The following is a 25,505-nucleotide window of genomic DNA, read 5'->3' on the forward strand; positions in this document are numbered from 1 at the left end:
AGCATGCACAGTTATGTTATGATCTGGTTGAATTTGTTTAAGGGGTAACTCGTGTCAAATTTCACCATATAATGTTTTAGCTGTTTTTGACAAATGACTACGTCACTTTCTCATAAATCGGTAAGGTTTTCGAATCGAAATGCACATTTTCTAGAAATTGATGGTTTAATCCCGCCCGGACGGCTCGCTTCGATGCCGTTTTCGTTGATGACGTCACAACATGGACATTTTCGCAGTCGCGGTGGTTTACATTCAGTGATTTTATAATAAATCTTATCAAAAATGGAAAATTTGAGCTTTACATTTGTGATCAACAATTAAAAACGGGTGTATTTCCGCAAAGTTGTAAATCACATCATAGTATCACTTTAAATCAAAGGCATGGTTAAGTTGTCTACATTGTTTACATGTGTCCTGCTAGCAATTACAAACAACCATGGTCTTTAGCACAGTGCTATGAAAATTGGCTTGCATAGTGTTTCGATATAGGTCTACACCAGCATCATTGAAAGTTATATTCAGTGTGTGTTTACATAATTGCAGGGAAACCTCCAGATTCTAATTCAGGAAACAATGAACCTGGCAAAATTAGTGATTTCAGAGTTTTCGTATTTCAGAGGATGCCCTTCATTTGATGGAGGATCAAAGGGTCCATGAAGATATTCTGGAGGGAATGAAATGTCTCTTGTCCTTCTTAATTGACCAAAAGATTCCAGGGGTGAGTAGGATGCCGATAACCGAGTCTGCAAAAACAAATATGATGGCCCACACCTTGAAACATGCTTTCCACCATACATGTCCACATAAACAGTGGAAATATTTGCATTTTCAATGTTTAACAATGATAGCAGCATAACTGTGTGAATGTTATGTTAAAGAACTATAACCAAGACCTTACCTGAGTCAGGCAAGGATCACTCGGCCAAGGATCCAAGATTGAATAATCTTGGCCTGATCAAGCTATTCCCCTACGTACTCAGTCTGTTCTCATCATTGTGTTTTGCACAGTTTGATCAACGAGTACCCTCCTCGATCGAACAGTGCTTGCATGGTCGAATATTAAAATACTTTAGCCCCTAACGTAGGCCTACAGCATTTTACATGCATGAGGCGATGTCTTGTTTAATCTGTTTAATCAAAGTTCAGTTGACAGAGCGAATTGAAAAATCATCTTTGAAATCAACAAGGCAATGCATAAATGTGTGCTTTTCTGCACGAAACTACATATTTTCAGAAATGGAACAGAATCCCTTTGTCAGATAACCACAAGAGCCAAATTTTGGTCTGATCTGATTCTTGGCCTAGCCACCAGGGGGCCAAAACTTAAAACTTAAGAAGTGTGATGGCTCCCTAGCTCATCGTTGATCTGTTTTCAATTAAGGCCAAATAAAACAAATTCCCGGTTTATCATCAGCGCCTGCATTCAAAAATGGTGCCGCATGCAATTTTTTTTTTTACTGAAAAAATCCGAAAATACATCCATTTACCACTGATTACCTATGCCTGAACGAACCCTGTTGCCGGTAGTGGCATCTAGCACCAAATAAAACAACCATACATTCATCCTGCCATCATCCAGGGCTGTGTATAAAACAGAGACGGGACACACACAATCAACGAAATGAAAAATTTTAAAATATCAAATCCGGAGTGCAATGTTTTGACGTCCGATATTGTAAAATGTATTTCTATATAGGTTAAAAAAGAAAGCATTCACCTTATTTGTATTTTGATGTCCCTTTATAAGATATAAAATAAAATGTATTTCTATACAGGTTAAAAAACAAAACATTCACCTTATTTGTATTTTGATGTCCCTTTATAAGATATAAAATAAAATGTATTTCTATATAGGTTAAAAAACCAAGCATTCATCTTTTTTGTATTTTAATGTCCTTTTATAAGATATAAAATAAAATGTATTTTTTTCATATAAGGTTAGAAAACAAAGCATTCATCTTTTTTGTATTTTAATGTCCCTTTATAAAATAAAATTTAAAAAAAACAAATAAAAATCTCATGCCTCAATAAATTTTTGAAAAGTTACTGATGATAAACCAGGAATTTTTTGTATTTGGCCTAACCTTTTACTCAAATTGCATAACTATGACCACCTTTGTGAACTTCAATAACATTTGATCTTGTATCTCATGTTGTACCCTTGACTTTATCAGGTCGATGTGGGTCAACGTCATAAGACCTTGTATGGCTATGTCTCTAGAAATCCTAGCTATAGGATTATAGAATTTTTTTAATCTGTTATATACCTAAATAAACAGGCTTTAAACTGTCTGCCTGCAAAAAAATCATGACCTACATTTTATAAGGCCAAAGAGGCTACAAACAGCCTACTTATACTGTTATACCATCATTTTGCTGTGGGAGTACCACTCAAGAATAACACACTTGTTGAGCACAAGGTCTATGGACCATTTCATTCAAAATTGCTGTAAATCTGTTGTTTTTTTCGTTTTCCAGGAGAATAAAGATGACAACTGTAAATCATTTTGGCTGCAGTCATTTCAGGTAAATACAGTAGAACCTCTCTATTAAGGACACCCTTGGGACTGACAAATGCTGTCCTTAATAGAGAGGTGTCCTGATAAGAGAGGTCGAAATTAATGGAAACAACCAATTTGGGACCAAAACTAGTGTCCTTAATAGAGAGGTTGTCCTTTATAGAGAGGTGTCCGCTAAGGGAGGTTCCATTGTATTACCCTTGCTTTGTCATTATCAAAAGGTGGAGTACATCTTGAGATATTGCTGAGCTGGGCTGACATGAGATCCATGTGGAAGAAGCCACTGATATGCTCCCTCAAATCTGCGCAAATACAGTAGTGTGTTGATTGATAGTGTGTTGATTGATAGATTACGTTTTCTGACTCATCCCAGAGGCATAACCGTGTTGGAACCCTTGTTTTAACTTCATTTAGTGTTGGTGTAGAAAATGTCCCCCTGGAAAAACTGTCTAAGCCCTATGGTATTTTGACGTATTATGGCACATGGTTCTATAGAGACCATGACTGCAATAGCTTAGAGATTAAAGCGTATGGTAGAATCCTTTGTTTCCCAGACAATCTATCCTAGGACATTTCAAACTTCTTCAATATCCTGGCCAAGTGACCTCATAAAAACTATGTATTTTCCAGGTTGGCTGTGCTCTGCTTTCCAAACTTGTACAGCTGAGTAAAAGACTCGGCAAGTCTGTTGTCAAAAGTGAAGCTCCAACGTAAGTGAAAACTACCAAATGTGAGGCTGTGGACAAGTGGCAATTGACCAGTGCAGCCTCTCTATAATGAACATTTTGGGAGTCGAGCAACACGTTCGTTATATCGAGGTGTTTGTGAGGGAGTACACATACATACACTTATCTTTGTCTGGGATGTTCATGTCCCATAATTACCATTCCACAACCAACAAACTGAGTTTTAATGTAGATAAAATAATTCATTATAGGGTTGTTAGTTAATCCATATAAAATATTCGTGAGCAAGCCAATCCCTTTTTGTCCATATGCAATAAGAATAGACGAATTCGAAGAAGATGAATCAGTGCCAAAAGAAATCAAATGCACACACTCAGAACATGTCAGAAGGCCTAAGCCGACTTATGCCTAGCGACACGGCGATCCTTAGTTCAAGGTGAAATGCATGACTGGTCAGTGCCAAAACAATTTTTTTTGAATTCGTCCATTACATATGCGACAAGAATTGGTCATCTCTGTGATCAGGGATAAGCAAAAAACCAAGGTGTTACCGATTTTGTTTCCTGACAAGCAATCCTTTTATCGCTCGTCACAGTGGTAATTATTGCACATCTTTGCGATAAAAATTGCCTGTCTTGAATGCCCATTGTGTTCTTTCACCAGTATAGATCTTTGTGGTTTGGAGTTGTCTGGTGAATAGGATTAATCATAAAGTATCTCAACAAGGCTCTTTATTTTTTCCCCAGGTTGATCATGAAGACAATGTACTGTCATCCCCATGAATTAGCAGTCCAGATTACTGGCTTGGAGACTCTTGGAAACTTCGCCAGCTCAGGTACAAATTCACACTGCATGAATTCACAAGTTAGGGTTAAATTTTGCCAATAACCGTATGACTCTTCTTGACAAGGAAAGTGTGGTTGTCATGGCATGTGACCCACCCCAGCAAAATGAGTCGCATGTCGCTTCGAGCTTGACAGGTTGAGACGGACTGGTTGTTCATTTCACTATTGTCTGCCTTTTGGGAAATCTGAGTGTGGCAATTTCTTCTATTATGTCCTGGTGTCATTTTAGGCTCATCTTCTGTGCGACATGCCGCCCATTTTGCTTTGGTGGGTCACATATGTGGCCAGTCACAGCAAAACCAGGCACTTGTCACACAGAAGATGAGCCTAAATGACACCAGGAGATAATGGAAGAAATTGATGTGCTCATATTTCACAAAAGGTAGACAACAGTGAAATGAACAAACAGTCCGTCTCAACCTGCCAAGCTCGGAGCAACTTGCGCCTGGTTTTGCTGTGATGGGTCTTATATGTGAAATACCACTGGTGGCCACCATAAATTTAGGTTTAGAAATGTCAATGAGATATTTCAGGTTGTTGCTTTCGAAAGTCCTATTTTGTGCCGCACACTCTGAATCGTGGCTGCAGCAAAAGGGTTAAAAAGCTCCTGCTTTTCCTTTACAGATCTTGGCGGCAAGGTGCTCCTTTCTCTTGACCATGATGTCCTTGGTCATGTGATTGTTACCATGACAACCTATCAGGATAATGCCGACATCCAGAAAACATGTTGCCATACACTCGCACAGCTACTTTCTGCAGGTACGAGTATCTCTTAACCATTTCTGGTTCAAGCATGTTTTGGGGATATTTCCCTTTCGCAATCTCATATTCAAAGCTCCATAGTTGTGAAACTATTGATTCCATCACATGGTGTCATTGAAAACCCGATAAAGATATGTTTTTGGAATTTCCCATGAGTGAATTCCAAAGATATATATTTATTGGGTTTTCAATGACACCATGTGATGGAATCAATAGTTTCGCAACTATGGACCTTGATATGAGTTTCAGTTTGGGTGAAAACACAGGAACTGTAAATAAATGCAGAATTGCTGATTTCTGGTAATACTGTAAAAACAGCCCAAAAAACTTGTATTCGCATCAAAGGGGGACTATAGGCAGGAGCAGACGGGCTAATTTGGCCATCTCCAGGTGACTAATATACACAGTGAGGGCCCTGGGTCATGTCATATTCTGCGCTCAATATATTCCTCATACAAGCGTGAATCAATTCGACATACTGTGAGATGTGAGAGACCCCTATTGGCGACTTTGTGTAACTTTATCTTGCCTGCCTAGCAGCTGCCTATATTGTCCCTTTAGTAATGTAATAATAATAATAATAATAATAATAATAATAATAATAATAATGATAATAATACTAATAATAATATAAATGTAATCTTAATCAGATAAACAACTGGGCTTAGACTAACTACAGGGTGGCCCAGAATTATTTTCCCTCACACAATGGATACACAATAGAATTCTATTGTCCAAAGGAAAATAATTCTGGGCCACCCTGTAGAGAGAAGTTTGTTCGATGTGATAGAGTGGGGTTGGGGAGGTGCCCTGTTGATTTTGGGCATGATCTCGATACTCCTACCAACTGGCAGACATATTTGTGCTCAATCCTAGATTCGTTTCCATTTCACTTCAGACGATGTTGAGAAGAGCAAGTTGCTGAAAAATAAAGAATATGATCTCATCATCCAGGCATTGAAGAAACACCTCAAGAAGTCTGAGGTTGTCATAGAGGTGTGTCATGTCATTAGGTTGCTGTGTGTTACAGGTAAGAGGCAATCTCATGATTAACTCTTTCACTGCCCAAAATGTGGACATTTTGGGTCATTCTATTACTTTAAAGAGTAAGTAGAAAGCCTTTAAAATCATTGGGAATATGGTTTACCCACGAGACATTAACTCGGTTTATCACAACTGACCAAATTTCTGTGCTGAAATATTGCCTCATGATCTATATCAAGGATTTAAATTTGCCGTTCAAGGGGCAAATATCTTGGCGCCAAAAACATACGTCGGCCATGTTTTGGAAAATGACGTCATACCATGTAAAATCCAAGAAGGACGTCCTTGTATCACCGACGGGCCGTGCACTTGCGAAATATACGCACCTCGGCGCAATAGAGGTTGATATGACGTAACATACAATTTTGTGACATCATACGCTGTAAATGGCGGCCTCCATGGACCAGTGCGTTTTTTGGGGGGGAATGGCCAGCATAACACAAATGGGTCCATAGAAGTCATATACGACCTGATATCCGCTCAGACATTTCTGGGTCGTTTTAAATGCTCGCTGTGACTACAGTGGTTAAAAGCGGTGTGGCTCTTATCTACTTACTCTTTAATTGATTAGGGATGAAACGACCGCAATTCTCTTCAATGCTACTCTTCCTTTCCAGCTTCCGATAAGAGTCCCTTCGTGAATGATGAACTACATCAGCTGGTGGTCAAGTCGATGAAAGTCAATCACTTCTCAAGTGACACTAAACTTTGGGCAGCTGGAGCAGGGCTTCTCAGCACCTTGAGCACTGAAGGTACAGTAGATTCTCGTCAGTATCAAGCAGATCAATGACCATTATATCTGCAAATAAGCAATATTTTTAGCATATATTGCAATTTTTTATCGCTCATCGCATCGATGATTATCAGAGTTCACTTTCATAAAATTGCCTGTCTACAGTTGCTTAACTTGTCTTGCAAGCAGTCAATGTAAACCAACCATGGCATATACCCTAAGCCCTTCACTACTGCTGGGTTTTGGCATTTTTTTCGTTTTCAGCTAAGAAATCATAAAACAGTTATTTAGTGGAAATAAGTCAAGCTTTATGCATCAAATTGTAGCAATAACCCTTGGCTACATAGCCATGTCACTCTTTTTCAAAAGAAGAACGTTTCCTGTGAAAACAAAAGAAAATACTGACCCCTGCCCCCCCCCCACAAAAAAATTAAAAAAGTTAGTCCCGACCGGGGATCTTCCAACCTCCGTGTCTGGGAAGTGCATGGTACCACTGACTAAGCTGGTCAGTCTGTTAGGATTTTTTTTTTTTAAAGTGTCCTATAGTTGGCCTCTTTTCTCCTCATCAGTTCGTCTGGCTGTCATTGAGCTATCATTGACCAAAAAAATCACCAAATGGTAGGTCGACCTTATCTCGATTCTTACATATTTTAATCGGCATTTTGACACAGATTTTTAAGTTGGGTTGACCTTGACCCAGTATATACCGTGTACTGTAGCGAAAGAGTTAATGGCCTAGGGTCAACTGATTTGCTGGTGAAGTCGTGTCAAGTACTGAGCAAATATTTTTCTACCGTTGACAGAATGTCAACAACTGTCAACATTGTGTCAACCTGAATGTCAACCTTTCTGTCCGAAAACTGTGTAGTGCCATCTTCTTCATCAATTTTGATAGAAAATTTACTTTTAATCAGTGAAAAGTTTGTGGAAAATCTCGTGAACACCTGAAGACTTCATTCAGAATCCAGGATGTGGAATCCTGGCTTCAAAAAAAAAAGCCACGTATCATCTAAGCATCGATCGCTGGACCAGGGAGGGGGGCTACAGGGTTTACATTCGACTGCCATCCGCGTCGGATGTTTAGGTATGGTACAGGTATATCTGTTCAGCTGAGTATCATGCTATGTGTCCCCTTGATGATTTTTCAGAGAAAGTGCAGAGGTATCTTGTTGGGGAAAACTTCCATACGGACTGCCTGACGATGACAATCAAGTTTCTGAATCATCCGGCCGTCCAAGCAGCATCATTTGAACTGTTCAGTCGCCTAGGTAAGATTTATTGTGAACCAATTCATCTCGCAAGATCCATACCATCGAAGAGTAGGATCTCTGTGACATTTAACGGCCATTTTGTTTTCTGGTGCAAATTTGTTTTTCCCTGTTGAAGCATGTGACATCGTACAACAAGGTTATTGTTGGATCATGAAAATGCCTTCCAAGTGTGCCTTATTCATGTTATTAGAATTGAAGGAGAAGGAGCCTCATGGCCTAGTGGTTAACACTGCTGGCCACCACGCAATAGGGCTCGGGTTCGATCCCGGGGAGAATCCATGATCGTATGTCTGGGTGAACCGGCGTTGCTTTCAAGGAACTAAAATTCCTGGCTCTTCACAGTCCTTCGAATGAGTCTCAAAACCGAGGTTCCTTGTACCTGGTGTCTATGCCAGGGCAAACTAAGACCCCACAAAGTGAGAAACATGAGTAGCTTGCGTGGACCCTATCTATCTCGCCAAAGTCGGACCACTAGGCCAATAAACCCAATTGGCGCCTAACCGTAGTGGCACGCAGGATACGCTCATCCCGCCTTGGAGGAGGATTACTCCTAGGAGAATGACCCCTCCAAGTGCAGAGCGAACGCTGAAGAAGAAGAAGAAGAAGAAGAATTAGCAGAAAAACTTTGCATTGAAGGTTTTGATTGAGTGCTTCAGGACATCTCTAAACTTACACGATGCACTGTTCCTTTTTCTGGTTAAGTATGTTGTATGTTGAAGAATACCTCATCATAATATTTGTAAACCATTTTGGCGAGATATCTACCAAAGATAATTTCCCCTTTAAATGGTTTGAGAGGTACGTCCCTGACAATATCTGATATCTTTTTTAGCCGCACTCGTGTTCGAGGACACCTCGTACTGTGAAGAATGGCAGTGGCTGAAGCAGGTGTTCCAGGCTTTATCACAACACAGGGAGGACCCTGACGTACAGGTAAGTAAAGCGCACTGCAGACAGGCAATATTTGTCGCTGCAATAAACACTGAAATTAAACTGGTTTGATAGCTATCACATATCACCGCAGCACTGGTTAGTGAAGCTTACTGCAGACAGGCAATATTTGTCGCTGCAATAAACACTGAAATCAAACTGGTTTGATAGCCATCACATATCACCGCAGCACTGGTTAGTGAAGCCTACTGCAGACAGGCAATATTTGTCGCTCCAATAAACACTGAAATCAAACTGGTTTGGTACTTATCGCGAATTGCAGTGGTAAACAATTCATATCACAGGCACCTCTGAGTGATTCTCTGGTGTTGAATTAAAGTCTGAGGGATCTTGAGTTAAGTTCGATGTCAATTTTTTCTTCTGCAACGTCATGTAACATGTTTTTCTTGGCTTTCAGACGGCGGCTCTAGATGTCCTGTGCAAGCTTCTTGAATTCAAGCCACATCTGCAGTGCCAAATCGGGGACGCATCAGAGGATAAACAGTAAGTTATGTTTCTATCCAATGAAGTTTGCCCTGTCTTTTTATATAATGATAACGCTAACCTCTGTGCCAAATTTGTGTAGCTCCTCGTGGATAGATGTGATGTATATGATTACTGGAGTCAGGTTGACCGGGAATTCCAGTTTGTGTTTATTGTTCGGTCTGCTATCAGCTGATGTGGGAATTCGCATACTACAACACATCTAATATTCGCTTCGTTCCGATGGTTGGTGAGAGCGAATTAGGCGCGATTATTTTTTTCGCCTGCGATTTTTATTCAGTCAGAATTTTTTGCCTGATCATAATAGAATCGCCGAAGCAGGGAGCGATTTGGAGGCGAATGAGTGTGGCGATATTCGAATTTTCGCCCCGACTCGCGCAGCGAATATTCGCGTGCGGACTTTGGACATGATCCCTAAGCTACATGTAGGCCTTTTCTACAGGTGCCAGCATCTACACAGTATTTTCTATTAGCAATTCTATTTCATGTTGAAGTAACGTTGTCAAAAGTGAAAATTGTACCAACCGAAAAAAGAAACAACAGGAAGGCATGAGTGAAAACCTTGTTCAAAATGTCCCCGGTTATTTGAAAGCAGAATTTCAGACAGAAATCCATAAAATTATTGCCTTATAACTAAAGGACGATTTTTAGCTCAGCTGACAAGCTGAGCTATTCATATGAGTAAATGGTAGAATGAATGTCCGTCTGTCTGTCTGTCTGTCTGTCTGTCTGTCCGTTAAACAGGCACGTTTCAAAACTATGGCGGATAGGCGATAGATTTTCCCTATAAGCCATTTAGACCCTTCAGGACTCCTGAATAGACCAAGTGTGGGTCCGGCAGGATTAACAGTTTGGCCACCAGGGGGCAAAAAGCCTAAATCACAAAACAATTTTTTGGCGCTTTATTCAAGCAGATAGAAGCTTGAAATAAAGTTGAAAAGGACAGCATGCATGTAGGTCTTGAAACTACTAAGAGTAGTTTTGATTGATACTACCAGTTGGCGTTACTGAGCCAAAATCTGTGTTGACCTAGTTTAAGCTTGATTTGAATTTCCCGCTCTTGTATGACTCTGAAGGTTGTGGGTTCCAATCCCACTTCGGGTCAATTTTTTTTTTTTTTTAATTTTTACTTTTTTCACTTGTAAATACATTTTCTTTACTTTTTTGAATAATTTGGTGATCGGCCATCTTGGTTTTTTTTTTCTATTTTAAAGCCTTTGCTGTATCCAGAGTGACGTGAATTTTATGGTTGGTGTACAATAAGTCTCCTTTACATGATATCACATGGGCTTTCTATTTGACCTACTTTTCAAGGTCAGCCTGGCTCAGGCACTTAGATTTGACTGATAAGTGGCATATTTGTCACCATTTAAAAGTCTTTTTACTTTGGTATGTTTGCCTGATATATTGACAAATCTGAGGTTGAAAGAGATCTATCGGGTACTTTCCATGTTCATATATTTCAGCTGAGCGCCAGGCCCTTGGGCCTCTTGTTGCTAGGAAAGCCTGTATAATCTTGACCACAGACAACACGAACCAGAAAATTGGTCTGTAATTTGCCCGACTGCTACTGTTATATGCTAACATGGCTAAGTTAAAATGCCAGTAACTACATTCAGCTGCATATATAGATGTTTTCATTTATGCTAGGAAAGACATCACATTGCCAACTGAGATCGATGGCAAATTCACAGATGTCAGACAGTTGAGAATCTGCTTCAGAAAACATCTTAAAACTCACCTTTTTATTGAACACTTCGACACCAGCACCTAAATGTTTTAATCTCTATGAATGTTTTAACTCTATGTACAATTTTCTCTTTTACTATGTGTTGTTTTTTAAGTTGTACAGTGCTTTGCAAATGATTTTCATTCAAAAGCACTTTTATAATAATAATTTATTGTTATTATTATTATTATTCATTTTCATGGGGCATGGTCAGCTCTGTTTGCTGACAAAACGTGGCGGGTCAGCCTGGTAGACATGAATAAAACTAGTAGCGTTCGTTATTCCAGATGTTGTGTAATTGAATGATCGTTATTTCAGGGAACCTATTCACACTCTGTGCCTTGGTGCCATTCTCATTCACGGAAATAAGCAAACTGGTGTCTTTACTGCAGCTTGTTCTGCCATCTATTGGATAGCTGCTGCAAACGGTACGTTTTGTAATTTCACGTTTTATCATTGAAATAATTTTATTGCCGTACTCAGATCCTTTATTATCAGCATCACGTTACTTTTGATGACCATCGCTGATCTTTTAAAGGTTACTTAATAATGAGAATTTAGCATTTAAAGGCCAACGCCGCTTGTTAAAAATTTTGAATTTGTAATTGAATTTAAAAATGTCCAATTGCAGAAATACCTACTAAATATAAATTTCAACATTGCCGTTGTGTAGACTGATATACAAATACTATGAATACCAAGTTTAAACAAATTTGTACACATAATAACAGCACTACAGCATTGTGTATTAGTGGATTTCTATTTTACTGGACCACAAGTAATTACGAACGGTGTATCCTTGGCATTTGATGGCGTACCCCAACCATGGGTTTATACTTCTTATGTTAAACAGGATAATTGTTTTGAAGTTTTTCTTTGTAAAGCATTAGTGTCGCCATCATAGGACATTAGAAATAGCTGACGAGAATGTGGCAGGTGGGCTGTGGTGCAGTGGCAGCAACAGTGCCTTTCACCTCTGAGGTCACAGGTTCGATTCCCGGTCGGTCCCGCACACTCATGTGATAAAGGGCGACTGTCTTCGACAGTGAGGTTTTTCTCTGTGGTCTCTGGTTTCCTCCTTTCTTACATTACAATTGCCCAATGTTTATCTTCCAGAGCGTCTCCAGGGTCTCCTGATGGAGAAGAATACCCACCTAGGTATCTACGAGTGCATGCCGCACCATATGAACAACCCTCGGGCCCTGGAGGCAGCATGCAAAGCTATCCGCGGATTCTGTATATTCAAGTAAGGAGACAGTAATCGTTTAATTCAGTAAAACAGATTTATAACAAGTGCAATAAAGTTGATAACTTTCAACACTTTGGTTTAATATTCGATACCTATTTGACACTGTTAGACATACTGTTTTAAATCATTTACAGCATTCCGCGATGATGAGGTCACTGCAGCTGCTGCCCTCTATTTCCCCATCGCTGAATTACAGGCAATGTCTGACAAACATGCGGTTTCGTAATGGATTCAGGCTTTCTAACTAGGGCAGTTAGATTCAATCTGGCACATGTCAGAGTGTTGGAAATACTACATAATTGTTCTGAATATTTCTCTCTCTGACTCTATGGTATCATTCATGCTAAAAACAATGCAGGGTCAAAGATAATTGACTTTGAAATAAGCTCAAATGTGTAGAAATAAGTGTCGATGTCCGACTGTCACGTGGCTAAAACGTCATCAATATCTTATGCAAATGACCCTGTGAGCTATAAATAGTAACTTCGCGGAATGCTATTGTGAAATTATTAAACCTGCAGTGGGGGAAGCACAACTGGTATAACGGCAGACTCAAAAGAAAACACTTTTTCTCCTCGGTTGGCCGGAAATGAAATTGCATGTTTATAAGGCTGCTACAACAATGATGAACCTTCTTGAATCATATGCCTGCGATACTCTGACGGTCTTTTTCCCCCGACGGCTACAATGCATCTGACCGTTAGGTACCCTTTTCACCCAGCGATATCCGATAGATAGTATATTGAAAACCACTGGTTTTACAGTTGTTTTGTGGTATATGTTAAACACAAAAGCACCTTTATGCTATACTCAGTGAGCAGAAGATATTTTGTTTGGTCTTTGGCCAAGGAAGATCATCCCATGACCGGCAGTGTCACGTGGGTTTCCTGGCCAAAGACCAATCACTCAGGTGTTCTGCCCACTGGGAAATCATTTCCGGGTGGTTTTACTATTGTATTTTGTTGAGATCAATTTGATATCAATTTGTTATCATTTTTCCCATCGTCTTTTTCCAGCCCCGAGACCAAATCCGCTGTCTTCTCTGATGACCGCTCATTCAACCTTCTCGTGCAGGCATTGACTGCTTTCTATCAGAAGCATCTTGACCTCCAGATCGAAGCTATCAGTGTCCTAGCCTGCCTTGCTGATCTAGGCATGTATCACTACCAAAATCTATCTTGCACAACATTCTTTGACTCAGCACTGGGAATACTCGTCTATTCGGGATATTTAATTTAAGTTCATTTTGTGTCATTCAAACTTACCTATGGAACACTTTTGCATGTTACTCCATTTGGGCTCAAACACAAGAGTATCCCTTTAATTTTCTAAAGGGAGAACTGAGTTAACAGCTCGGCCGCCAGGCGGCGCCCTGACCGATCCCGCGAGATCGCGCCGATCTCATGCCGCCATATTCAGTCTTTACTCTTGTGCTTCTACGAAGCACATCGTTTTTTCAAAGCTGCCGTGAATTCGATTTAAAACCAAATTCAACCAGCCAAGTCTAGACGATTTTTGGGTTCATTCACCTACGGAGTAGACCGCCAAACTAATCTTGGCATTAGTATTGTCCAGTCTATTTAATTATAGACATTTTCTTAGCTAGCTTAGTCGACCCGGCTCCATTATTTTGATCTTGGTAGGGTAGAGTTAAGTAGGCTATTCTCCGCTCTATTGTAATGAACAAGACTCAGATCCATTGCAATAGTGTTTAATTCAAGTAGGCATGTTTTCCTTTCCATTAATTATTGCGTCCTTTCTGGCCTACTTGGGGTTCCCAGTGTTTTTATTGTCATTGGTACCATTTTTTATATGGCGTACCCCTCCGACGGCATCCTTTGTCTCACCACAAAGGAATGCGTCTGGTGGCGGGAAACGGGCCGCGAAGACGCCTAAACCCTCTTCCGGTTCCGTTTCCGGGCATATAACCCGGAGGTCTAGCAAACCTCCCGCCACCACCCCTTCCGTCAGCCGAGTTCCGGTTCCGGCCGCGGCTGCGAAGGATGCGGGATCTGACATTATTAATGTCTGTGGTCCCAAGGGAGACTTACATCCAATAAGTCTCCAAGGGTTTAATATACCCCGGACCTCAGGGAACCTTCCGGTTCCCCTGTCGTCCGCTCCCCCGAGTACAAGCCCTTTGTACCCGCGGGAGCACCCTGCTTCCGGTCCGCCGATTGCAGTTCCGGTTACTGACGCGGGTTCCCGTTTTTCAGTAACCGAAGACTCTACTGGGGGTTTTTCTCAGTCTTTACTGCGAAATAACCCCAGTCCTCACGGACACAGTAGAGTAAGGCCGGACCTTATAACGCCACCTCCGAAACGCCATGCGTCTTCGGTAACAGCGTTTCCGCCCTCCGTACCTCCTTCTAAAAGGGCTTCCGGTAGCTCCATACCGGCGAAGGAGTTACGGGCATTTCCGGTTTCGGACTTCGTCCTACCGGAAATGCAGGCACCTTCCTACGTTGGCCAACCTCTTGGGTGGAACCAACCGGAAGTGCCACCCCCTCCTCGTAGCAGAGGCGTCGTTCCCATGGAACGAGCTACGCAGAGAGGACATCTGAACTCTAGTTCAGAATATGGGCAACTTCCGCTTCCGGAAGACCCATTCGCCCGCACATACGGCTTCCAGGGTTCGCTTATGCACTCACCCTCGCCTCAACCGCCCGTCGTTGAGAGAAGCCGCACGTCGGGTCCGGAACCCGAGTCGGGACAGCAACTGTCCCAGCTCATCCAGATGGTAGCAGGTCTTTCTGATAGACTCAACCATCTGGAGCAGGGTTCCGGTTCCTCTGGTGCGCCTGGTCCCATCGGATACCCACCATCCGACTCCTCTATTTTAGAGGAATTTTCTGAGAACGAGAGTTCTCAGCCAGGCTACCGCTCCCCCAATCAGGAGGAGCTGTCACCAGAGGAGGCCAGTATCCTGTCGGATATGAGGACACTCAGATCCTTGATCAGAGCGTACCTCCCGCAGGATCTGTGCCCTACCCCGCCGGAACTGCCAGCCTTGTCAACACCGACCTTTTCACTCTGGGGACAGGAAGTGGATCCCAATCCACAGGTTTCTCAAGGCTCCACTCGGGCACTTGAATTCCTTCCTCCCTCCCCGTCGGTGTTAGCAGTCTCTGAACTTTTGGAGCGTACAATCAGAGACTCACAAGGCGCCCACCAACGTACTTCCATCCCTGTCCTTCCGGCAGTCGGACCGGAAGCTTGGTGTAAACCGGGGAAGTTGTTCACGGCACAACTTCCTCCCGTTAGGCAGTACCGCGCTGACTATTATCGAGTCAGCTCGGCCGGCTGTCCAGCTGCAGCATCGACTTCCATATTAAAGGACGATGTACAGCTGGACCAACTCGTGCCTAGGGTGACCTCCTCCTCGGCTTACCGAGACCTTAGAGCACAAGAGGGTCTGGCCAAAAACACGTTAGCGGTGCTCTCCTACGCAGAGCACACTAACCTGGCCCTAGCCAGATCCCTAAAAGATAATGAGTCACTATCTGATGACACAAAATCGCTTGTGACATCCTTGTCACATTCGATTAGGCACGCTATTGCGCTGTCCGCCAAGACCGCAGCAAATAGCGTCCTACTCCGTAGAGACGCCGCACTGGGCTCTCTCAATGTCATCAGATCCCTCCAGCTGGAAGGGGCCTTAAGAACCGCTCCTATGGACGGTTCTTTCCTGTTCGCAGATTCTGTACAAGAGGCGGCTCAAGCACAGAAAGATTGGGACAAATTATATGCCCCCACTGCGACACAGAGGGCCAAGACCTCTCTACCTAACGCTAGAAAGATAGAGAGGCCCCAGCAGGCATCGGGTTCAATCCCGTACGCCAGGCAGGTCCTGCCTAGGCCTACCCCGCCTAGTCAGCCTGCTCCTGCTGGATCCTTCCGACGGGAAGCGGAGGGTCGCCGGACTGGAAAGAGGAAAAATACTTCCTCTAACCAGGGTGGATCCGGTCCGACTAAGCACTCCTTTCGCCCAAGGGGTGCTGGCCGGAAGAGGTGACTCCCCCCTCCTTTCTCCTCCCGGACGCAAAAAGGAACCGACTCCGGTAGTCGGGGGCCGTCTGCAAAAATTTGCAGACATTTGGGACGATTGGTGCCCAAAGGGGTCCCCAGTCCCAAACATGTTGAGGTACGGAGTGAAACTAGATTTCAACCGTACCCCCCCGACTACCATATATCCAACCCCAGTTCAGCCACCGAAGGACCCAGTCAAGGCCTCTGCCCTCCAAGCAGAGGTCGCGACATTACTGGAGAAGCAAGCTATCCAGGTCCTTCAAGATCCATGCTCCCCCGGCTTTTACAGCCACGTTTTCTTGGTTCCCAAGAAAGCAGGGACATGGAGGCTGATCATAGACCTTTCCAGGTTAAACACCTTCTTGAATGTTCCTCATTTCAAGATGGAAACCACCAGGTCTATAGCAACGGCGATACAGCCCAACGATTGGGCGGTATCGATGGATTTAATGGATGCGTACTTACATGTACCGATCCATCCAGACTATCAACACTTCCTTCGATTCCATTACGAAGGAAAGACGTATCAATTCAGGGCCCTGCCGTTCGGTCTGGCATCGGCACCCCTAATTTTTACGATGATAGTCACAGCCTTCGTCGCTCCCTTTCACGTGATGGGGTTCAAGCTCCATCACTACCTAGACGATTGGCTACTCCGTTGCAAATCGCGGGAACTACTACTGCAACAACTTCAGGTTCTAAAGCAAAAAGTAGTTTCCGCAGGTTGGATTATCAACGAAACAAAGTCAGAATTCATACCATCCCAAGACTTCGTTTACGTTGGAGTTCGGTTCCTTACGGCCATAGGGAAAATGCTGCCCCCCCTAGACAGGATAAAGAAAATTCTTCATCTCGTCGCAGAATTCAGAGGAAGGACTCAAGCTCCCGCAAGGCGATGCTTGAGCCTTTTGGGACTTCTGAATTCGGCAGCAGACCAAATCCCTCTTGGCCGTCTATATATGCGTCCCATCCAGATGTTTCTAATGTCTCTATGGAAACCCCACAGGGACCCATTAGACAAGTTGGTATTGATACCTCAATACCTACTCAAGAACGTCTGGAACTTCTGGGAGTCGGAGACTCGTCTCCAAAGCGGTGTAGATCTTGCTCCACCGCCCCCAGAAGTGTCCCTGTTCACAGATGCTTCCCTACTAGGGTGGGGAGCACATCTGAACAACGGGGACATGTCCATAAGAGGTCTATGGACAAGGGAGGAGACCATTCTTCCAATAAATATATTGGAAATGAAGGCTGTCCTTCTTGCCGTGAGGGCTCTTTCCCTTCGCCTGAAGAATCGGAGAGTAACCCTGTTCTCCGACAATTCTACAGTAGTAGCATATGTCAGGAGACAGGGAGGCACAAAGTCCGGCATTCTTTGCCAGCTAACTTGGGAGCTTTACCATCTTTGTGCCGACCTTGGAGTATCGATATGTGCCAGACACATACCGGGCAATCGCAACATCCTTGCCGACGCCCTGTCCCGTCAGAACAAGCTAGTTCAGACAGAGTGGACACTCCATCAGGAGATTGTAGACGACCTTTGTCGCCTTTGGCAATCTCCGAAGGTAGATCTGTTCGCCACCAGGCTGAACAATCGCCTTCCCATCTATTACTCTCCACTTCCGGACGAAGAGGCCCTGGAAGTCGACAGCCTTACAGCCTCTTGGGTCGGGCTGAACGCATATGCGTTTCCACCCCTCCCTCTCATCCAACCAGTCCTGAACAAGATCTTGACCAGCCATCCGGTGAGAATAACTCTCATCGCACCTTGCTGGCCAAATCAGGCCTGGTTCCCAGCCTTGCTGGAGCTCCTGATAGATCACCCCAGGAGTCTTCCTACTTGGAAGCACCTCCTGTGGCACCCCCTGGGGAGATGCTACCACCAGAACCCTGGATTTTTCAAGTTTCACGCCTGGAACTTATCCAGTTGCATCTCCACCAGAGAGGCTTTTCGGACATCGCTGTCAAGCGCATGTCCGCACCTCAAAGGGGGTCTACCCTTGATGTGTATCAAGGAAAGTGGTCTACCTTCACTTCCTGGTGCAGGGAGAACGGAGTTAATCCGATCTCTCCCTCTATATACAGATTAGTTGATTTCCTTATTGAATTATTCACGGAAAGACAACTATCTGTCACGGCTATAAAAGGGTACAAGTCCGCCATCGCTTCTACCCTCCGTGTTTTAAGCACCTGGGATCTTCGTTGGGAGGACCAAATAACCCCTCTTTTCAGAGGAATGTTATTAGAGCGTCCTAGACCGGTTCACAACACTCCTAAATGGGACCTTTCTGTTGTCCTTAAGGTGCTCATGAGGCATCCTTTTGAACCCATGTCTATTTCATCCATGAAATATCTGACACTCAAAACGGTCTTTCTAGTAGCCTTGGCTACCGCCCAACGGAGATCAGAGCTCCATGCACTTTCTTTTAAGAAGCTGGCTTTTAGAGAGGGAGGGGAGGTTATCCTGGCTTTTATACCAGGATTTCTGGCGAAGAACCAGGGACCGGCCGCCTCTCGGCCCCCGGTTACTATTCCCTCTCTGTCAGGAACGATCTCTTATGATCTTCCTGACAGAACTTTATGTCCCGTCAGGGCCCTAAAGTTCTACATAAATAGGACAAAACCTCCCGGTATCCGCCAGGGGAGAGAGCGTTTGTTTTTGTCCTATAAGGAGGGAAATAAACGAGAGATAGCGGCCGCCACTATTTCAAGGTGGATTGTGGAGACTATTCGTCTTTCCTACAACACCTTGAAGACTTCCTCTGATCTTCGTGCGCTAGCTAACATCTCAGCGCACGAAGTTAGAGCACTAGCCACCTCCTGGGCTAACTACCGAGGAGTTGCTCTTCAAGAAGTCGTTTCCGCTGCATGTTGGAGTAATCACTCCACATTCTCTCGTTTCTACCTACGAGACGTTTCTTCCCTCGTAGATGGCATGCACACAATCGGCCCGATTGTGTCTGCGGGGCATGTTGTTTGATCCTGGCTAGATCAAAAAAGGGGGGGAAGCCCGATTGAAGAGTCAAACGCGCATCTTGCGCCATTTTTGATATGCCCTATCTTCAACATCCAGGCAACCCCTAGTAGACTAGAAAGGACGCAATTTCTTATTGTTGTTTAGCAATAATTCATTCTACACCCTTCAACATGCCTTACTTGCTCTAAGCTCTGTTGCCGGAAAGAAGATGGTTTTATTACGCAATTCTAGCGCTTTCCGGAGAATGGGTCTATTACTCTCTATAATATGATTGTAATACCGAGATCAAAATACCGGTCCTCCGGTTCTCCCCATTTCTTTCCCCTGGCGGTCCTCCTTAGCTAATATGCCGGTGGTGCCTCCTGGATGGAACAACAGCTCAGCCTTAGGTAAGTCCTCGTTTCCCACCTCCAATAGGTTGCTGGGATTCGATGCAAAAGTGTTCCATAGGTAAGTTTGAATGACACAAAATGCCCATTTCCTTACAAGAAATGGCCATTTTGTTAGTTCATACTTACCTATGGAACACGGCCCTCCCGCCGTCCCCACAAACGGGACATACTCTTTATTAACGCTCAAGAGTAAAGACTAAATATGGCGGCATGAGATCGGCGCGATCTCGCGGGATCGGTCAGGGCGCCGCCTGGCGGCCGAGCTGTTAACTCAGTTCTCCCTTTAGAAAATTAAAGGGATACTCTTGTGTTTGAGCCCAAATGGAGTAACATGCAAAAGTGTTCCATAGGTAAGTATGAACTAACAAAATGGCCATTTCTTGTAAGGAAATGGGCATTTTGAAATGAACTCCCCAAACTTGCCAATTCAACTTTGACTCAGTACTGGGAATACTCGTCTATTCGGGGATATTCAATTTAAGTTAATTTTGTAATGAACTCCCCAAACTTGCTGATGCATCAAATAAGTTTTCAAGTCTTCTGGAATTTTAATTAGTTCTGCCGATGGTGGTGCTGGTGACATGGCCCAGCTTTTGGAATTGCCCCCTGTGAACAAGAACCAGATACAACATGACCAGTCCAGTGACATTTGTAATTCCCACCACTTAGCCAGAACCTCCCTTGTGTGTTGACAATATTTCTCTTTGCTGTTAAGTTATCTTAAGTTATCTTTTCATGATGTTATCTTCATTTCAGAAATAGCTCGTCATCTCTGTATTGTTGCCAGGGTCCACCGTAAGATTCTCAAGTCGATGCTTCTCCATGTTGACTCAGAGATTTTGCAGGAATGCGCACTTGAAGCACTAGCAATTTTGGCAGCTGCAGGCAAGTTAATAGCCTTTCTTTTTCTTTTCCTTTCTACCTGGGGCTGCAATTACAGCCAAATGGATTTTTAGCCCACCTCTCTGAGGGGTGAGTTTATCCTATGCCACAGCATCCGTTGCCCGACCGTCATTGTCGTCATCGCCCGTTAGCAGGGCACGTTTTGTAACTACTGGAGCTATTAACTTGAAACTTATGACATATGTTTCCCTATGTTATGACTCCTGAAAGACCGAATTCAGGTCAGGTTCGTTCGATTTCTGATTTTGCCACCAGATGGCTAAAATGAAAAACCCAAAAAGTGCTACATCTCCCTAATAAAGGGCTCGATCATCACCAAACTATTATCAAAAGTACATGTGATGATGATACATGACATATCACTCGGAATTTTCATTTGAACTACTTTTCAAGGTCACAGAGGTCAAATAGTGTTAATTGGCCGATGTTTCATAACAACTGGAACTACCGGTATTGACTTGAAACATGTTACGCATGTAGCCCTATGTTATGACCAGCCTGAAGTTGGCTTCTTATTTCTTATTCCCTATTCCCAATTCTCAAGTAAATAAGTTATTCCTTTATAGTGTTCCCAATGTGACCGGTTAGGCAATAGGCCTAATTCATTTGTAAGGAGTACAGTTATCAATAGCACTAAAGGGCTATATGCTAACCCAACCATAACCGTTCGAGGATCGGAAATAAGTCGAATTGGGAATAAGGAATATGAAATAACAGCCTGAAGTTGGTTTCTTATTCCTTATTCCCGATTCTCAAGTAAATAAGTTATTCCTTTATAGTGTTCCCAATGTGACCGGTTAGGCTTTTATGTTATGAAATCTAGCAGACAAAATTTCGGTCCACTTTGATTCCTGGTTTATCCACCAGGTGCCTAAAATCAAAAACACTGAAACTGCTAGGGGCTTATATCTCCAGGAAAGGCTTTGCATTCAACATCAATTCAAAAATTACTCTTTAGTTCATATTCTATGATGAATTTTTTTCCAGAGGGAGCAGTTCAGCTGCTGAATGAAGCCAGCACGATGCACCAGACTCTGGAGACGATGAAGAACTATCCAAACAGCTACGGGATCCAGAAGAAGGGCCTGGTCATGATGCAGTTGCTCATCTCTGACCTGGAACCGGAGAATCCATCGTTCTACCGAGTGATGGCCAACGTCATCAAGCACGCATTGAATGCTCATAATGATGAGAATGGTGTTGGTGTGCAGATTGAGGTAATCATTAACAAGAATTACATTTAGAAAAGACTAGTCTTATTGATTCTTGTTATAAACTATCCCTGCACATTATTACAGTAAACCACATAACTTTGGCTGTCATATATTCATATTTTCAGGAATAACCCCCATTTCCGAAAGTATTTCAAATATCTGCGGCTATTATTGTTCACGGTTTTGTGAGATTGCATCTTTGGCGTAGTTTTAATTTAGCGTTTTGGGAACACTGTAACAGTGATTTGGTTAATGTTTGTTTTTTGTGGCGTTATATATATATATCAATATCTTTATTCATGTAATAATATTATTACATTACAACTACAGACAGCACAATGTAATGAAATACAAAGAATATACAAATCAAAAGATGCAGGTTTTAACAACAACCAAAAAAACCCCAACACAGTCACACTAAAGAAACCAACCTAGCCCGTGCAAAGATCACCATTTTTGCAGATTTTGCTGATTGCGAAATACGTAAAATTAAAATGCACGCACAAATTTACAGTATGTGAAAACCGATTTTGTATTTCATTATAGTGTATCCCGAATGACTGACAGTTGGTGTTTATTTCAGGGTTGTGTTGCCATGCAGCTGCTGGCTGAGAAAAGTGATGAGGCTACTCATGCACTCATAGACACTCAGACCCACCAATGTCTTTACAACATATTTGAGAGGTTCAACGACTTGCCAAGTAAGTGAATGTCCTCTGAATACTTGCGATGACATTTTGTATGTGTGCATGGCATAAATAGCTTCAGAATCCAGTAAAGTGCATTTCCCGCTAGCTGCTAAGCGCCTGATTTCGCTGGCTGTAATGGTACATCAGAATATCCCTGAAGATATCCTGAAATTTTCAACGAAAAATGTTCTGTGGTCTGTATGTGATTAATAGTGTAACTGAGCAACTCATTTTGCCCACTACAGGGTGGCCAAGAACTATTTCCCTCACACAATCGATACACAATAGAATTCTATTATCCAAAGGAAAATAATTCTGGGCCACCCTGTAGATACAATATCTGTTATGCCATGGCACTGCGATGAGCTGGAAATGCTGTGCTTCGGCGAGCGGAAGTGGAAAAAATTACAAATACAGGAATTTCATTCAAAATTTTGAGTAGCTAAAGGGTTAACTCAATAGTAACGCTAAGACTGAACACATAGATACTGCATATGGGGTTATGCGCACATATCACTATGCTGTTATATAGTGCTATTTGTAAGGAAAACTTTTTGCAGACACCGTATTTTCAACAAGGATTTCTCTTGACTTTTAATTTGACTATTAATCGTATATTTTTTTCTACTGTTGGCCGAATAAATCCAATTTGTTTGCAGTTTACTAGCATCTTATTATTAGATAATAATTGATTTTGTAAAAGTAATGATATTGTCTTTGAAATTTGAAATAGGACGGAGCTTGTTTTTCAATAGAGAGGCTTTCATGTGTAAGTTTCTATTGGTCCTGAGTTTGACTTCCTCTAATACCTTAGTTGTACAGGTCTGTCTCCACATAAGCATTTCACTCACAAGTCAATTGTTTGTCGGCAACACGCCCTAAAAGGCCAACAAAATTATGCTTATGTGGATCAAAATAGGCCAATGAGGAACCTGCACAACAAAACATGCCAATAGGGGGCCCTGCAGGCAAGTGGACCATGGTTGTAATGAGAAAGCCATTTCCCTGGTCAATGATTATTGAATATTTCTTCCCTTAATTACTCTACATGGGGAAATAGCACCAAAAATTGTTGTTTGCTTGGTCCATCATTCTATTTTGATGAGTTTTAGGGAGAAAATCAACAAAACTTAATTTTAATGGAAAATGCACTGGAAGTGTACCTTTTAGTACTGGTGCTGCCATCTGGATTTTTAGTTCTGCAGGTTCCTCATTCTGTACCTGTGAAGTTGTGAACATAACCAGTAGTACACTATTCATTAGCTTGAACATTGCCATGGTGAATGGTTAATAACTTTGATAACTTTGTTGCATATCGTACCATAATAAACTGGAACGTCGAGAAAATTGAAGAGTTATTAACCCTTTCTATTTTGCAATGTTTGAACAACACCCTGTACATCTAGTTTAGGACTGAAGAATCATAATTCCCTTGTAGCTCTAGTTTAGCACATTTACTCTTTCATTACGATCAACATTCCCATCCTCATCTATCTGCCCGTGTTCAAATTAACTCATTGTTAACAGTCTGGTGAGAATCCCCGAACAGCAAGTTGTCATCAGACATGTCAAAACAAGTTGTTTTGCCTAAACACCTGCTGATTTGACCAACGTCTTACTTGGGATCCTGACTGCATTCTCGCTACAATTAGCTGTTATCAAAATCTCTGCTAATGCAACGCAAAACACGTCAACTAATACCTCACCACCTAGCAGTGGACATGTGAATTATTTGCAAAACTTTCGACTAAATTATTCTGATTGCCTTCCAGCCTTCTAATTGTGTGGCTAACCTCTCTTGCCTCTTCACCTAACATGTCATTTTCCTCTCTTCCTCACACTCTTTGCCCTCATAGGTACTTGCACCGGCTGCTCAGGCCAATGTTTCTACATCCCACAACCTCCTAATAACAGTGTGTACACAGGTAAATTAACATTTCTTCTTACTGCCTTTCTCCAGCTTTTTACTATAGTTCAGAAATTTATGCAGCGATCAATGTACTTAATTTGTAATTGTACCCCCCCTCATTGTTAGAATAACAATACTTAAAGGCCATATATCAAGGTTTTTTGCCATTTTCTGCTGTAAGACGATTTCAAAAGTGTACCTAACACTTTATACAATACAGAAAACCAAATGCAATTAGCTCCATCCATTTTGAAGATATAGCCAATTATGTGTTTGACAACTTGATTATCGAATCAGGCTAGCAACTGGCTTGTTAGAGCCAGGCGGCGGGTTCAGCAAAAGTTGTGATGTAGATCAGGTTATCTGTACATGTCATGCAATCATAAAAGCAGGAGGGCCTTAATTAATTATGCACACCTGGACGTAATGTGTTTCATTCACTATGGTGTATTGTGTGGCTCCGAATTGTGTCAAGGATAGCACAAAGAACAATCGAATGACGGATGGGACCCATTTTCATGAATTTCCAAAGCCAGTTGAACGAGAGAGGAGGAAGCTGTGGATTCGGAAGTGCAAACGTTTGGAGTGTTGGAAGCCTGGGCCTTCGGCCAAACTTTGCAGTGATCACTTTATCGATACGGATTATCACATGAAGCCGGATATCTGCATCCAACTGAATATTAAATGCCACTTGTTAAAAACAGCTGTTCCAACCATGTCAATTGCATTTAATGCCCGAGGCTGCTGAGGTCGGTTGTTATACATAATGTGTAGGCCCTATTGGGGCCTGTGATACCGCATAGTGTCTTCTTGTGTTCCAGCCATAGCAAGGTGACAGCGACACAGGTCAGTGTCAGTGACAGCCACTGTCAATGACAGATTATTGTCATCTGACATCTAGGCCTATCTAACGTTGCACGGCATTATATCGTCACGTCAAGATGATTGTGCATAATACCGTCACTTTTCAATAGTAGTTCAGCGTCATGACATAACTGGCGATACAACACTGACGAGGCGAAACAATATTGTGCAACATTAGTCTGTTCAAAAATCATACATGTTATGCATCTGCAACCGTCTATCAATGTCTTCTTTGCTATATCGGCAGGTCTGCCAT

General features: G+C 42.6%; 1 protein-coding gene across 3 annotated transcripts in view; it reads left to right on the plus strand.

Moving 5' to 3' along the window:
• The window catches only part of LOC135491529 (leucine-rich repeat serine/threonine-protein kinase 2-like), a 101,308-nt gene that overhangs the window by 16,274 nt on the left and 59,529 nt on the right, over positions 1-25,505 (plus strand). For 2 of the 3 annotated variants that reach the window (XM_064777487.1, XM_064777488.1), the window contains 18 exons: positions 618-718; positions 2,479-2,526; positions 3,150-3,229; positions 3,952-4,040; positions 4,675-4,809; positions 5,711-5,842; positions 6,474-6,608; positions 7,738-7,857; positions 8,693-8,793; positions 9,209-9,294; positions 11,342-11,451; positions 12,140-12,269; positions 13,289-13,425; positions 20,427-20,555; positions 21,561-21,790; positions 22,371-22,488; positions 23,210-23,245; positions 24,333-24,401. In XM_064777487.1, the coding sequence (XP_064633557.1) occupies positions 618-718; positions 2,479-2,526; positions 3,150-3,229; positions 3,952-4,040; positions 4,675-4,809; positions 5,711-5,842; positions 6,474-6,608; positions 7,738-7,857; positions 8,693-8,793; positions 9,209-9,294; positions 11,342-11,451; positions 12,140-12,269; positions 13,289-13,425; positions 20,427-20,555; positions 21,561-21,790; positions 22,371-22,488; positions 23,210-23,245; positions 24,333-24,401 (1,986 nt within the window). The remainder of the gene's footprint in view (positions 1-617; positions 719-2,478; positions 2,527-3,149; positions 3,230-3,951; positions 4,041-4,674; positions 4,810-5,710; positions 5,843-6,473; positions 6,609-7,737; positions 7,858-8,692; positions 8,794-9,208; positions 9,295-11,341; positions 11,452-12,139; positions 12,270-13,288; positions 13,426-20,426; positions 20,556-21,560; positions 21,791-22,370; positions 22,489-23,209; positions 23,246-24,332; positions 24,402-25,505) is intronic. The other variant, XM_064777489.1, reaches the window with a different exon arrangement.

This window comes from Lineus longissimus, chromosome 7 (assembly GCF_910592395.1).
Source record: "Lineus longissimus chromosome 7, tnLinLong1.2, whole genome shotgun sequence".
In the NCBI taxonomy this organism is placed as follows: Eukaryota; Metazoa; Nemertea; class Pilidiophora; order Heteronemertea; family Lineidae; genus Lineus; species Lineus longissimus.